Raw genomic sequence first — 14,963 nt, 5'->3', positions numbered from 1 at the left:
CCAATGTTTTGTCAAACTAGAATATTCAATGTAATAAAGACTTCTAATCTAGCGGAAATTCTAACATAACTGCAGGCATTAGATGCCTTCAAGCTTTTGACCGTTAGATCAGTAAATGTTGATCTAACGGTTAAAAAAAAAACTTATGGGCCAGCAGGTAGCAAGTTAATTTCAAAATATTACATAGTTTTGCTTCTTAATCTTTACCCTCTCTCTCCCGCATCCTTTCTCCAATCAAAGCCCAGCCGTCCGGCGGCAACGTTGGCAAAATCGGCCCCAAATATTCATCTACCAGTTACCATGCCGAAATCGACGAATCGATTGAACTTCGTGATGGCCATCCGCCTTCTACAGCGGAGTTGCGACACCGACCACCCAAGACATCGTCCTCTCGACACACTGATCGTCTGGGTGTCCTCCTTTAGTCCTGAAATTCAATCATGGAGGAGAATCAAAGGAGAACAGATCCAACCCCTTCGCCGGCGATCTGAGTTTCTAGCGGCTTCGAGGTCTCTCTCGGGGATCAGGTATCAGATCATGGTCGCTACCGGATCATTACAGAGGTATAATTGCGTTCTCATAGAGAGATTGTCAATCTTGTCAATTACCTTGCAATGGCTTTCTGAAATTTGTGTATTTAAATTCTCTTACTTATATGGATTTCAGAGGAATTGGTTTTTCTTGCTATGCCAGAAAATGTAATTGGTTTTTTCCCCGATTTGGGTTTTCACATATAGCAGCACAGAGTCCAGGAGGAAGATCTGTTGGTATGTTTTTTTCTATCCTTAAACCGGATACATGTTGGTATGTATGGGTACAGTTTTGTATGCTGCCTTGATGCAGGAATATATGATATGTGCAACTATGTGTACCTGCATTACCTGTACTGTTACGTTCTCTGAATGTAATGTTATCAGGGAGATAAAAATTGTCTGAATGTAATCCATTAAAATTTTCCGCGATCATTTAAATATGATAATTTCATTGGAAATCTTTCAAAATCTTGACCTTTTCCATTATACTCATCTTTTTATTTTAAAGAATTATAACTTGTTTCTTCCTTTGTAATCAGCAATTAATTGACCTTAAGATGATGACCTTAACAAGTGTATTACTTTGTTGTCTCTTTGGCAAGAAATCAAGTTAATTTGTTAAATGTTACCTTTCTTTGTTCATGGTCTTGCCCCCTTTTTTAGCAATGCATTATTCTGAACTCAAATTGGTTCTGTAAGTATTCTTGTTTCTGACTGTATTTCTGATTGCTTCTGTCTTTAACAGGCAGTTTCTAGAAGAGCCACCTTACATGAGATGATACGGGACTATGGACAGGTGGCCAGTGATCTCCAAAGACTTGTTTCTATCCTTGAAAACCATTCTGATGACAAGGCCAAAGAGTCTAGTTTACAAGGTAGATCGAATGGCAGTGTAAAAGAATTACGCAATGCTCATCGACGTATGCCTTTAATGGAAGAAGCTAAGAAAGGAATCCCCTTAAATTTTTACCTCATTTTGTAAGTTCTTATTTTATGAACGTCTTTATAACTTGCCTAGATGTTAGTGTTCAATGAATTATGCATGGTGTCATGGAAATTCAGGGTTTTAATAAACCAATGGAGTTAGTGTTTCATATATATGTATAAATATGTGTATACATATATATATGTACAAATAGATGGTTCTGATCATCAAAATACAATATGAAGTTAACCCCACAAGAGATCTCTTAAATAAGCTTATATAAGGGATCCCTCAATGAAAGAGGCCTATATGTGTGTGTGTGTGTGTGTGTGTGTATAATTGTTCTCTAGAGCTGATTATTGCACCTTTCCTTTTTTTTTTTTTTTTTTTGCGGATTTTCCGGCACCGAGTGATTGGCAGGAACGTTGAGCCCTCGGCGTCTTTTTTTTAACACTGCGAATCGCCACTTATATATATATATATAGAGAGAGTAATGCTATTTGGACCAAATTAAGTGACCAAATGAGAGGGACCAAGTGAGGTGTCACTTGGGGAGATGTGGAGATGAGGACCACCTCCCCAAGTGACACCTCACTTGGTCCCTCTCATTTGGTCACTTAATTTGGTCCAAATAGCATTACTCATATATATATATATATATGAGTGCTCTAAAACTAACTGATTAGCAAGTTAATACGAAGTTAACCATGCTTTTGGGATCACTACATAACTAATCTTATAATCCGAACCGTCAATTATTTAGGTAATACTTCAAAGATCATCATTGCAAAAAATCAACTAAATCGAAAATCATTTAGTCATCTAATTGAGATCAAATAAATAGACGATCAGTGTTTTCGATAAAAGCATATAAATAGTTGTTGTTATAATTAAATGACTAAATGATTTCCGATTTTAGAGATTTTTTACAGGGATGATCTTTGAAGTAGGGTCTAAAAAATAAACGGTTCGGATTTTGAGATTACATTGTGCGGTGGGCCAAACAGGGTGGTTAGCTTTGTATGAACTAACTAACTAACTAGTTAGTTTTAGAGCATTCTTGTATGTATATATATATATATATATAGGAATTCTCTAATGAGGATGCCCTCATTTTAAGAAATGTGAAGACCACACTTCGGGACCCACTTCGAAATATGGTCTCATAATCCAAATCATTTGTTATTCAAGTCCCTCTTCAAGGATTGTCTTTGCAGAATATTAGACAATCGGTAATCTTTTTATCATCTAATTGTTGTTAAATAACTAGGAAACATAGTGTTTCCAATAAATAGATATATGGTCATTATGATAATCAAATGACTAAATGATTTTTTATTTTTCTGATTTTTTTGCGCGAGTGATCTTGAAGAGGATCTTAAAAATGAATGGTTTCGATCGTGAACTACATTGCAGGGTGGGGCCAAACAATGTGGTCCTTTTCTTAAAATGAGGGCATCCTTGTAAGAGATAGACTATATATATATACACTTATATATAGGTAATGTTCTCTTGCCAGATATTTAGCATGTTATGTATTGTTTTAATCTGCAACACAAATTCTAACAAGAATCCATTTGATCAATGGTCTGGATTGACATTTTAGCAACATAACATAACCAACTTATCTTCTTAGAACAGAAGTTAGGTATCATAGTTTGTGTTGGTTACATACCATTCCCAGGCTCACTCTTAGATGATATTGCTAAAGATCTTATAATGTTTCCAGAATTAGTGCTTTTGCTATCTCCATGTGGGAGGAAACTTTTGCCGTACATATACATTGAATGGCGGCTAATAACTTAAAATGATGTCCATTAGATGCAATAAGGAGTATTGAAGTTGTGAAGAACTACTTTCATATTTTGACAGATTTACATTTTAGTCATGTTTGGTGTATGATTGTGTATGTATCCCCATGCCTAGATTTTTGGGAAGTTTATGTTGCCTGATAGCTTGATAGTTGAATTGGTGTAGCAGCTTAGTTGAGTTCAGAATATTGAGCCTATTTTGCTGTGACTTGTGCCACTAACTGATTATTGTAAATCTCAATGCCAGGGGAATTAAACCTTCTGACACAAGCTCTGACATTAAGAAGGCATACCGGAAGGCAGCTCTCAAGCATCATCCGGACAAGGTTTTAACTTTTATACCTCCCATTGAGAAGTTTATGTATTCTTCTGTACCTCTGACAGCCCTCCTTTTTTTTTTTTTTCTCTATTTTCTTTTTGTCGTATTTAGGCTGGCCAGTTCTTGGCAAGAAGTGAGGGTGGAGATGAAGGTCGACTCTGGCAGGAAATCTCTTTGGAGGTTCATAAGGATGCTGACAGGCTCTTTAAAATGATTGGAGAGGCATATGCAGTGCTTTCAGACCCTACTAAGGCTTTTCCCCTAGATGATTGCTACTTGACAGTTATTTACTGAAAAAAGAAATTATTTATACTACATTATTCTATGTGATTGAAGCTTTAGTTGTTTTCGCATTCATTGCACTATAGACATAATAATTATATTATGTAAGAAACACATTGATTTTGCGAGCTCCCACAGTATCTGTTTTTTGCCCTTTTAAGAGATATTCTGGCCTTCCATAATTTAAAAACTGCCCCAAACTTTTTCTTTTTCTTTAATGTTCATTTTGGCAACTTCATAGCCTATATTGATGCAACAACTGCAGTTCTAAAATTTTGATTCTACAATTGAAAAGCTTTTGTATTTTGCATCCATTTTTTCTTTTTTCCTTTTGTTCATGTTTTGTTGTAAAGATGTTAACTCTTAAGTTGTAGCTAAATTTAGTACTTGTGACAAATAAGCTAAAGAGCATTCATTTTTGGCGACATGCCATGCATTTTGTAAAGTTTGAAACCTTGTAGATGATAGGATGGTTGGTAACTTATCCTGTTGAAAGCACCAACTTTGTTAAAAGTTCCTGGGACCTAAACCATACATTTTTACTAAATCTAGATTACAATTTTCTTCTGCCAACAGCGCTCACAATATGATCTTGAGGAGGACATGAGAAGAAGCAAATGAAAGCAAGGAGAGCAGCATCTATAGAAAACCTTCAGATTTTCAGAGTCCTGGACGCAGCAGCTATAGAAGACCTGATTTTCATAGCTCTCCATTTGAGAGAAGCTCTTATGGTCGGAACAGCAGGGAGAGTTGGAAGACATATGGAAATTCGTATTCTGGATGGCAAAAAGCAATTAGCTACTTTTGACTGGATCCATTCTTATGAAAGTAAGTACCTGAGCAGTAGCAGCCAGCACATTTCCATTGATCCTCTATGAAGCCTAGGGCCATTAAAAAACCTGCCCTGAACTTGTGAATAAAAATCAAGTCTACAAGTCAATAACTTCTTTAGCTGTGTCATATCATGTGTACTAACATGTGCTTCCTATTCTCTGACAGAGCATCTCAGGAAGACCAAAAATTGTCATTTCGCACTGCAACTGCAAAGGTGTGTTACTTTGGTGATATGATGAGGCACTTTTGTTCTTAAATCATAATCTGTTTTCATTGAGGTCTTCTTTCTGTGTTTCAGTCAGTATATCAATGGATAGTCAAGCCCCAAACGGTTATTAAAACCAATGAGATGTTCCTTCTTGGTAGAATGTCATTTATTTTTAACACGGTAAGAGTCTTTATTGCTCGTTTTATTTTAAGCTTGTGTTATTTATAGCAGAGCAGTCTAGTGTGTTTGGGATTATTTTGTGTTTAGTCTGTTGCACATTTTAAGCTTTCCTAAACCATTATAAACCTTGGTGGCCTGTTTGGCATCATATTGTGTTTATTTATGGAAGTTCAAACTTTGAGTAGGAGTGTTTTGTAGGCATGTAGGCACTTAAAGGCTTAAAGCTGAGAGTACTGAGCTTTCTATTGTCGGATACTATCAATATGATGACTCTTTTTCCTATCAGTTTACCCCATGTTATCTTATTTTGAATATCAGGATGGCGGATACTCTCATGACATTCCAACCACCTTGCATAGGAGTAAAGCCGACTGTCCACAGCCAGAGGTTAAAATATTCATGATCCCTTGTTGCTATCTTCCTTTTAGTGTTGGACTGTATCTGATTTTGGCTTCTACTTATTGTGCAGGAAATGGTAACTGTGAGTGTTGATGGTTCCGTACTTGATCGAATTGCTAAAATTATGTCATATCTTCGTCTTGGATCTTCTGGGAAGGTTCTCCAGAAGAAAAAGAAGGAGAAAGATGCAAAAGGTAATTTCCCTATGCTGCTTTTCCCCAAAAGTAAGTGCAAATCATCAATTTATGCGACTTTATTTGAATTGTTAATTCACAAGGAGTGGACCTGCTCTATACATCATATGTTTAGAAAAGGAAGAGGACTTCTGATGGGCTTATCCTTGATTTGGGTTGTATGGAAGATCTCTGGGGGATCAATAGGCCCAGATTAGCCCCTGATAGTTTCTACTTTTTTTGTGTTTAGGCCCACCCCTAGTACTGGAGCCCACACAGCAATCAACACCTGCCTTTCCGTTTGATTTGAAACACATTCTGATTTTTAAAAAAATAATGAAATGGGTGAGGGTGAGGGTGAGGGTGAGGAGTTGTCTGTTTCGGTTAGTAAGAAGGGTAAGAGGGGGAGACCAAGTGTTGATGCAAATTTCCGTAAGAGAGATGCAACAACTTAGAGGTGGTGACTTGGCTGATCCGAAGCCTTGCTGGATGATGATGTGAGATCTTCCTGTAAGAGAAACAAGATCAAAGGAGATGGACCGGTGTGGTACCAGCCAAACACGCTCCGATGATGAAGTCAGTGATGTGTGTTTGTTGATAGGTGAGGAAGAACAAAAGATGAACTTGGGAGAATAGGAAGAACAAGGCAAATGTTCTGGGTTTATTCTCAGCAAGTTGGGTATGCTCTTGGGTGAGTGGAGATTTTTTGTAAGTGTTTGTCTGGTGAGAGGTTGATAGATAGATTAATAATCATGGATCCCATTTTGCACATATGAGTTGATATATATAGGCAAAAGAGATTTGTGATGAGTAAGTTACCTGCATGTGACTGGCTGGTTGAGAAAGATCCACGAGTTCGGTCGTGAACAGTGGCATGCACAGCTACCCACCTCCTTTGCATTCAATGCTGCATTGAATGCAAGTATGGAAGATCCAGATGAACTGCCTCAGAAGTCATGAATGCAGGCTGGATTGCCTCTTTTGTCAGAAGACCTTTGTCAGGCGCATTTAAGTGTGGCGGTTTCATCCCAACGTGATGTTCCTGGGAATGGCGGCGGAGAGCCGAGCCGACCCGAACACATGTTCTTATGTGTACACATGAAGCCCATGTGTGATAGGGTTGGACACAGGATTCCCGACCAGACCGATCCAGTACATAGAGATCCCTCCGAGCCGCATCTGGCCGACGCCAGAACCCGAAAGAAGGTTCTTCCTGTGCCAAGCCGAGCCGAACCGGGGTGACCGTGGAAAGATGAACACTCAATCCCTTGGAAGATCATCGGTTCGGCTTGGACCGGGCATGGAGGGCTCGGCATGGAGACCCGATCTGAGCTGGCGGCGGAGGTGCTGAGCAGTGATGATGTGGAGGTCAAAGTCTGACCACTGAGAAGTCAAACATTGAAGTCAGGTCTGACCAGCCACGTGTCCGGCCCTGATCGGCCGTTGGATCGGTGTGGGTTTATCCACAAACAGGAGTCCCCCAGCTTCCGATCCGAGCGGACAGTGGTGGATTGGAAGTTGAAGTGTAACGGCCTTCCCCAAAGATGGCATGTTGCTTGATCCGAGCCGAACCCGACAGGTCCATGTTCCCGAAGATCCGAACACGTGATGACTTGTGACTGGCCAAAATATCTCGGGGACAGGTGAAGGGACATTTGGTGTCTGCATGGGGGAACGTAAGAGTCACCTCATTTATGGGTATTTTGAATGTTTGACAGGTGTCAAGATCTGGGATTTGAAGCGCCACTTTTGGATGGCTGGGATATGCTTGCATGTGGATATAAAAGGGCTGTTTTTCTCTCTCCCCTCCCCCATTTTCAGTTTTTCAAGCTCTCTCTCTGCAAAACCTCTCTCTCTCCTGCGAATTTCCCTTTCTCTCCGCGACTGAGACGGTGATCCGATCCCAACTCCGACCAGGTACGGTCACAGGCGAGGTGGTTCCGAGGGTATTAGGGGCGGAGAGATTTGGCCGGACAAAACTAGTAAGTGATTCTGTCCACTTTTGAGTTTTTGCATTTTCGGGTTTTTCTGGGTGTGTTCTTGGCTGTTCTTCAAAAAACACGTTTTGATCCAAAAAGTAAGAGAGAGAAAACAAAAAAAGTGTTTGTGATGTCTGAATCCGATTCGAGCGGTCGGCTCGGCTCGGGGGGCGCCTTTGAGGGAGATAGTGAGGCCGAGTTGAGCCGAAGCCCAGTAGGGGGTCAGGCAGACTGGGATAGTCTGTCCGAGGAGCTGAACGAGGTCATCTCGACCTTGGATCGGAACCCAGGGGAAATGCGCCAACCTCGGGGCGATGAGGAGGATGATCAGGCCGAGCCGAGCTCAAGAGTTCCGAGGAGGCTTATCTCGGGTTCGGAAGAAAGGAACAGGGGTCATGAGGCATCGACCTCGGATCGGCTCGGCTCGGTGATGGGGAGTCCGATCGATCCGGACTTCTACGAGGAGTTGGCATGGAAGGCCGACCAGATTCCAAACGAGATGACCGAGTTTCATCTCGAGGATCTGAGGGCTCGGTACACTGTTCCCGAGGCCGTGCTGATGAGATTGCCGATCGAAGGGGAGAAGCCGAGCCGACCCCCCAAGGGATGGGTGACCATGTATCCCGAAATGTTCGAAAATGGGGTTTGGCTCCCCCTGCATCCATTCCTGCAGGATTGGCTGGCTATGATCGGCGCGGCGCCGCACCAGCTCAACCCCAATGTGTATAGGATAATCCTGTCCATGCACATCTTGTGGCACAAGGTGCACAAGTGTGTGCCGGACAAGGATATTCTGTTCTGCTCCTATGCATTGAGGTCGAAGAACACCGAGCTCGGCTTCTACAACCTGCAGGCCTACTCGGGGCCGCTGTTCTCAGGGAATCCCTCTTCCCAGAAGACCTGGAAGAGAAGATTCTTCTTTGTTTCTCGGGATTGGGAGTTCGCCGATCCGAACAATGTCACCCCGGCTCGGGTCCCCAGAGCCTTTAGGATTCCAGGTGGGCATTGGAAGTCTGGGGCCGATCCGAAGATAACTTGTATGTGTTTCGTGATAATTGTGTTTTCTTTTGTCTAACTCCTTTCTGTTTCACCTTTGCAGTTAGTTGGGGCAAGTACAAACTCCGAGGCGAGCTCAAGGACCAGATCGCCGCGATCAGGGACTCACCAGCAGAGTACCTGTCCACAAAGTTCCTGCTCGGGGAGACCCAGATCAGGTCGAGCGGAATCTCCTGGTTTGTACCCAGGTGGAATCCGAGGGCGGAGAAAGGAATGAGTTCGGCCGACCTGGAGGCTCGGCTGCAGGTCGGGTACCCGCCGAGCCGACCCCGGTGCCAGCGCCCGCCGCCGCGGCAGCCCAACCTGGGCCCTCCGTGTCGAGGTCGGCTCGGCAGGGAGAGAAAAGGAAGGGCCCGGCAATCGAGGCTCGTCCGGAAAAGAGGACCCGGGCCGAACCCGGTGGTGGGGATGCCGAAGCCTCTGGCTCGGCACCCCTGAAGACGGTGGAGGTTGACCCCTCGATCGAGCCGTTCGTCACGGGCTTCAAGCGCGTGGTGACGAGGAAGATCGTGGAGGGACTGTGGGTCGGTCAGGAGGCGCCGAGCTTCGGCAGCAAGGCCCTGAACGCCTCTCGCCAAGCCATGGTGGTAAGTATGTTTGACTTCGGCTTTCATTTTCTTTTTATGCTCGGCTCGGACTAACTCTTCTCCATGTTTTGCAGCTCGCCCTCAGGCAATTTGAGGCAGCCCAAGCCGCCGTCGATGCCGAGGCAAAGATGAGGAGGCTTCGGGAGAGGAACGGCGAGCTGAGGGAAAAGGTGGCCGAGGCCGAGCGGGAGGTAAAGGCGGAGCGCGATCGGTCGGCCGGTCTCCAGACCGAGCTGGCTGAGAAGGAAGTGGAGGTGGCTCGGCTCAGAAAGGAGCTCCTCGTATCCGAGCAGAAGGTGGCCGACCTGGGCCAGTTCGCCGACGATCTCCAGCGGGACGTCGAGGCTGCCGAACGGAGAGCCGCCGAGTCTCGGCGTCAAGCTGGGGTGCCGAGTGTCCAGGCACTTGCCGATGCCCAGTTCGAGGGGTATAAGGAGTTGCTGGAGGAGATCCGGTCGAAGAGGCCGGACTAGGATGTGTCGTTCCTCGGCGAGTCTGACGGCGAGGAAGACACCCAGGAGAGTCAGCAAGAAGACCTTCCTCCTGCCGATCACCAAGTTCCCACCGAGGTGGCCGTGTCAGTTGCCGAGCCGACGCCGGAGGATCCTCCGCTGCCTGAGTGCGAGCCGACCCCGACTCCCCCGGTCCCCGAATTCGATCCCAACGCTGAGATGCAGATCGGCGGGGTCGAGGTGGTGCAGCTCGGCGAGGAGACGCCCGAGGAGTCCACCGAGCCGATCTTGGAGGGGCCTGCCGAGCGATCTGCATGATAGCTGATTTTGTTATGTTTTTTGTTTTCTCCCCGAGCCGATGTGTGGCTCGGGTTTGATTGATTTTGGAACAATTTGTATTTGGATTTATCTTGTTTAATTTATCCAGTACTTTCTTTATGAATTAAGTTATTGTCGGTTCAGCTCGGAAATTAAGCTAAAGACATAACAAGTAACACATGAACAAGAAAGTGATAAAAGTAACAATTGTGATAAAAACAAAGGTATTTTGAGATCGGCTCGGCATACCGATCGCAATGAAATGAATAGTAATGATAAATTGAAACTTGTCTTCGGATCAACTTGATAAGCATAACGAAGATAAGTAGGAATTGAAAACCCTAGTGATCCCGGATGGGCTCGGCATACCCATTGAGATATTTAGGAATTTTGTTTTTTGAGAAAAATATTCAAACCTACTTTCAGATCGGCTCGGCATGCACGATGAAAGTTTTGGTTGGAGTGTATATTTTTCTTTTAGAAATATCCTGTTGAACGTTAGGACTGTAGAAAGTCGCTTCGGCTCGGACAGGAATTTTTATAGACCTGATAAGTCTGTACTATGTCGAGCATCGGGCCGAAAGTGGCGCGCCAGCTCGGCACAGGAGTTTATAGACCTGATGAGTCTGTAATATGCCGAGCATCGGGCCGAAAATGGCGCGCCAGCTCGACACATGAGTTTATAGACCTGATGAGTCTGTAATATGCCGAGCATCGGGCCGAAAATGTTGTGGGGGGATTTTCTCCAAGTATCCTTCCAAAGCTTGTCTTTTCTCGCCGGGATTTTCTATCCTGTCAATAAGGTCTAACAAAAAACCATCTTGCTTAGTGATAACATTAATGGTTTTACAATTACAATTATCCTGGCTAGAATCAGATCCTTCAGAGTCACTAAGGCCTGCAATCTCATTATCAGAGTTAAAAGTCAAATGTTTAATTTGTTCTTTAAGCTCACCACTTATATCTAAGGAATTTATTTTTTCCTCCATTTTGCATTGACTCTTGTAGTGACCTACTTTTCCGCATTTAAAACAAACAGGGGCTTTACCTGAGTTCTTACCCGGATATCTCTTCTTGGTAGGCCCTCTTTTGCCCTGGAATGGGCTTTGGAACGGTTGGCTTTGGAACGGTTTTGGCCTTTTAGCCTGCTTGTACCTATTAGGTGTAAATTTGGGTTTTGACTTCTTTTTCTGTGATGGGCCCTTTTCAGTAGTTAGCCCAAACTGTTCACAGAAATCACCCATTTCTTTTCCTTTAAGGAATTTCTCCTTTTCAAGCTGCTTTTTTAGCTTCATGTCTATACATATAGCTATTCCTTCAGTACAAATTTCACTGTGGAGTTCTCCATACGTACAAGTCCTGAAGGGGATAGTTCCACCATATTTGGCTTTTAGCCTTTGCCTAACCTTTTCTCCGAAGAGTGGTGGTAATCCGGAAAGAAATTTCTCTTTCCAGAAATCTGAATGACAGTCATCTCTAGTAAAGACTCTTGCCATAAAAACGTCTTTATACCACCTGTATTCAGTAAGGCTTGCACATTTTAAGTTCATAAGAACTTCTCTAGATTTATCAGCCATTAACCTTCCTGTTCCTGCAAAATGGAGAGTCAATGTATAGACCAGTGTATTAACAGCATCTCCTTCTGCTGTTTGGGTCATGGTTTGCCCTTCAATCTTGACAACTGGTTTAGTTGCACATAAGATTGCTTGTTTGTCTGCTTCTGGTAAGAAATCCCACCAACCTCTTAGCTGGCCTGCAAAACCTACAATAATTGCTCCTGCAATTTGCTTTTCTGTATTATTAGAAGAGGCTCTATAAGCAGTGGCTAACATCATCATATGTTTAAAAGTATCAAGGATTTGGTATTCAGTTTTACCATCAATATTCCATTCAACAATGGAATTTCCATCATACCTTGCAGAGTCATTGTACCAGTTTTCTTCATACTGCATATCTACCGGTGTGGGCCTATGGTAGTAATTCCTTGTAGGGGCAAACTGGGGTTTTCCTTGAAAACCATAACTGGACCTTGAATTATAGGTAAGTCTATTAATATCTAAGGAAGGAACAGGATTTTTATCCTGTTCATTGCCAGAATCCAAGAAGGCTTCTTGCACCTCATCTATCTCTGAATCAGATCCAGATTTAGATAAGACATTTATAGTTTGTTTTTCTTTTGTTTTCACTTGTAGGTTATTTAACCTATTTGTGATTTCTTCAACTAATTCTGACTGGTTTCCTTTTGAAAATTTAAATTCTCCTAAGTCTGGTGGTGGTTTAAAGATAGATTTATCTGTTTCAAAAGCCACCTTAGACTTTAAGTCTTCCTTTTTAGGAGCTAGTTCATTTAAACTATCCTCAATTCTACTGGTTTGTTCACCTAAGGTCTGTAAAAACAAATTGGTATAATTGCTCTGTTCACTAGGGCATCAATATGTTTATAACAAACCCTGGACTCGTTATCTACCCCAGAAAGTGACGATGCTTTAACTGGTGTAGCTAAACTTCCAGAAACAATTATAGGAATATTAGGAGGATGTACTGACCTTACTTTGTCTCCTTCTTTGGTAGCCCACTCTTTAATGGAACTTGTGATAGTGTTGATTGAAGCTTTTAACTTTTCACTACCATGATTTTGGATCTTATGGTAGAACCAATCCCAAAAAGGAATTTCTCTTTTGGTATTTTCCATGTAGGAAGTCCATTCTGCATGGAAAGAGATTCTTTGCATGTTGTCAAAGTTCTCGTGAAACCAGGCTCTTTTAAGCCTATGCTTTGGGCTCATAAACTCTGCTTTTAGAGTTTTGAGATCATACTGGAAATGGGATGGGCCTCCATCTTCTAAAACATTAATTTGTGGCCCAGTATAAATTGGCCCCTGCACATCAGAAAAGGTTGGCCCAACTGGGTCATCCTCTGCATTAGATTTTTCAAAATCAGTATAAATAGGCTTACTGATTAATCCTTCTCTCTCTGTTCCAACCATCAATGGTTCATCTATGGTTCTGGATGAGACAGATCTTGGCAAGGTTACTGGTCGGCTTGGCGGGTTTTCTGGATAAGAAAACCTGGAGTTTGTGAAAGTTCCAAGACGCGTAGATCTTAGATTGGAGAATCTAATTTCTACCTCGCCATCATCATGCTCCACGATCTGGTCAATTTCCTGATTTTGGAGAGGCCTTTGAGGTGCCTCTTGAGCTACTGTCCATTCGAGAGGGAGATTGACTTGGTTCCAGCTAATTGTCCTTGGGACCGCCACATTAGATCTTTTTAGATCTGCTTGAAACATAATTGTTTTTCCCTCCTCATGCAAATCCTTTGCTCCTGGGCATAAGGTAGTCATTGCTTTATAATAGATCATGTAAACAATGGCCATGTTCTCAGATCCTGGAATCATATCAAATCCATGGGACTTGATGTTTAGAGTTAAGGCTTTCAGGATTCCTTTGTCAGTTAAGGATACAGAGAAATTAGGAAAACAATTAAAAAATATAGGACCTTCACTTAGAGAGGATTCAACTACTCCAAGTAGAGAATCAGAAAACTTGTTATGCCTTTGATCCCTTACACAGACCAAGACAGAGGTATTTAAACCTGTTCTTACCAAAGGTTTTACTGCAACCTGGACTACACCTATGTGTAGGTATTTGAATTTTTTAGAAACATGCTGATTTAGCATGCTTGGTGTGAACAACTGGAAGTTGTCCAGAGCGTTGGAGATAGGCACTGTCCTTTCTGTTGTTTTGATAACATAATCTGTTCTCCAGTCGAATGTGCCTTTTCTGTATATCTCCTTGGTAGGAAAGGCTGGTATGGACCAGTTCTGGAGCTGCTTTTCATAGTCAGCAAAGACTATTTCTTCGGTATTGTTCAGCTTCATCTTCCCTGAGGAACTAGCTTCGGAGGATCTGGACAGACTTCTAAAGAGATTGGCCATAGAAGCGATTAGAAAATAAAAGTGTTTGATTTCTGAACCTGAGTTACTTCCTGGGACTTACCAACGGCTAAACCTGCCTTCAATTGCCCTTCACTCGTCAGAACTCGACACTAATATCAAACTAATAACCTCTACTACTATCTCCCGTGAAAAATGGCTCTGATACCAAAACTATCCCAGGTAAGGGGGAGGGTTTTAAAACCGAAAAATTAATCTTTTTTAACTTTAAAAATTGGCAAAGTCCAGAGATATAAACTAAAAAGTATAATCAGAATAAACTGAAATAAACAAACATATAGAAGAACTGAAATTAAATTAAACATTCAAACTTACAGAATTGAAATGAACACTTCGGGAATGAAAGCAAATTCTCAGACTTATATTAATATCAAGTCTTAACAGGAGACTTGTTTGCACACTTACAATCTCACACTTGCAGAAAACTAATCTCACACTTGCAGAAAACTTAAAGTTCTTCAATGCTTACAACTGAGGCTCTTGCCTCTTTAAATAAAGAGAAAGGAAAGATCTAGGCCTAACAGCTGGCCCGACAAGGAATCTTATCCTTTAAAAAGCAAAACAGAAAGATAGAGTGGGTACAACCACCCGTGAACAAAAGTCAAAAAGTAAATAGTAGAGTTAAATTATCAAACCACCGAAAGATAAGTGGGACCATCAGAGATGCTGATAAGCATCACGGGATTTTTCTTTACTTTTAGTAAAGTTACTTGATTGGAGTGAAGACTCCGAAACAGTCATCCTCATTATCATTGTCAGAGGTGATGTCAAAAGAAGGGGCTTCAGTGTCAGACCTCTTACCAGTCCTTCTAAGGAGTTGGTTTCTTAGCTCGTTGCATTCAGCCTCAAGATGTCTCAACCTGTCTGAATCAGAGGAAGAAGATGAGGAAGAGGAACCCAAAATGTCTTTAATCTTTTTAGATTTAAAAGAAGCTCCTTCAATGGATTTGGA

At 42.4% G+C, this 14,963-nt stretch overlaps 2 protein-coding genes across 2 annotated transcripts; both read left to right on the top strand.

The window, feature by feature from the left end:
* The first annotated feature begins 1,283 nt into the window (after positions 1-1,283).
* LOC147292812 (uncharacterized) lies at positions 1,284-4,052 on the top strand. Its single transcript, XM_086233422.1, has 3 exons — positions 1,284-1,511; positions 3,517-3,595; positions 3,700-4,052. The coding sequence occupies exons 1-3, from the start codon at positions 1,309-1,311 to the stop codon at positions 3,880-3,882; spliced, it is 465 nt and encodes a 154-aa protein (XP_086089548.1). The 5' UTR covers positions 1,284-1,308; the 3' UTR covers positions 3,883-4,052.
* A 435-nt stretch (positions 4,053-4,487) lies between these two features.
* Positions 4,488-5,820, top strand: LOC147292811 (suppressor of mec-8 and unc-52 protein homolog 2-like). The gene is made up of 6 exons (XM_086230935.1): positions 4,488-4,702; positions 4,870-4,918; positions 5,003-5,092; positions 5,411-5,479; positions 5,562-5,685; positions 5,801-5,820. Exons 1-6 carry the CDS (start codon positions 4,488-4,490, stop codon positions 5,818-5,820), a joined length of 567 nt encoding a protein of 188 aa, XP_086087061.1.
* Positions 5,821-14,963: the final 9,143 nt, after the last annotated feature.

The sequence above is a fragment of the Dryas octopetala genome, chromosome 2, assembly GCF_963921425.1.
Source record: "Dryas octopetala chromosome 2, drDryOcto1.1, whole genome shotgun sequence".
Classification (NCBI taxonomy): domain Eukaryota; kingdom Viridiplantae; phylum Streptophyta; class Magnoliopsida; order Rosales; family Rosaceae; genus Dryas; species Dryas octopetala.
The sequence above is the reverse complement of the archived record's forward strand: the minus strand, read 5'-3'. Positions and strand labels throughout refer to the sequence as shown.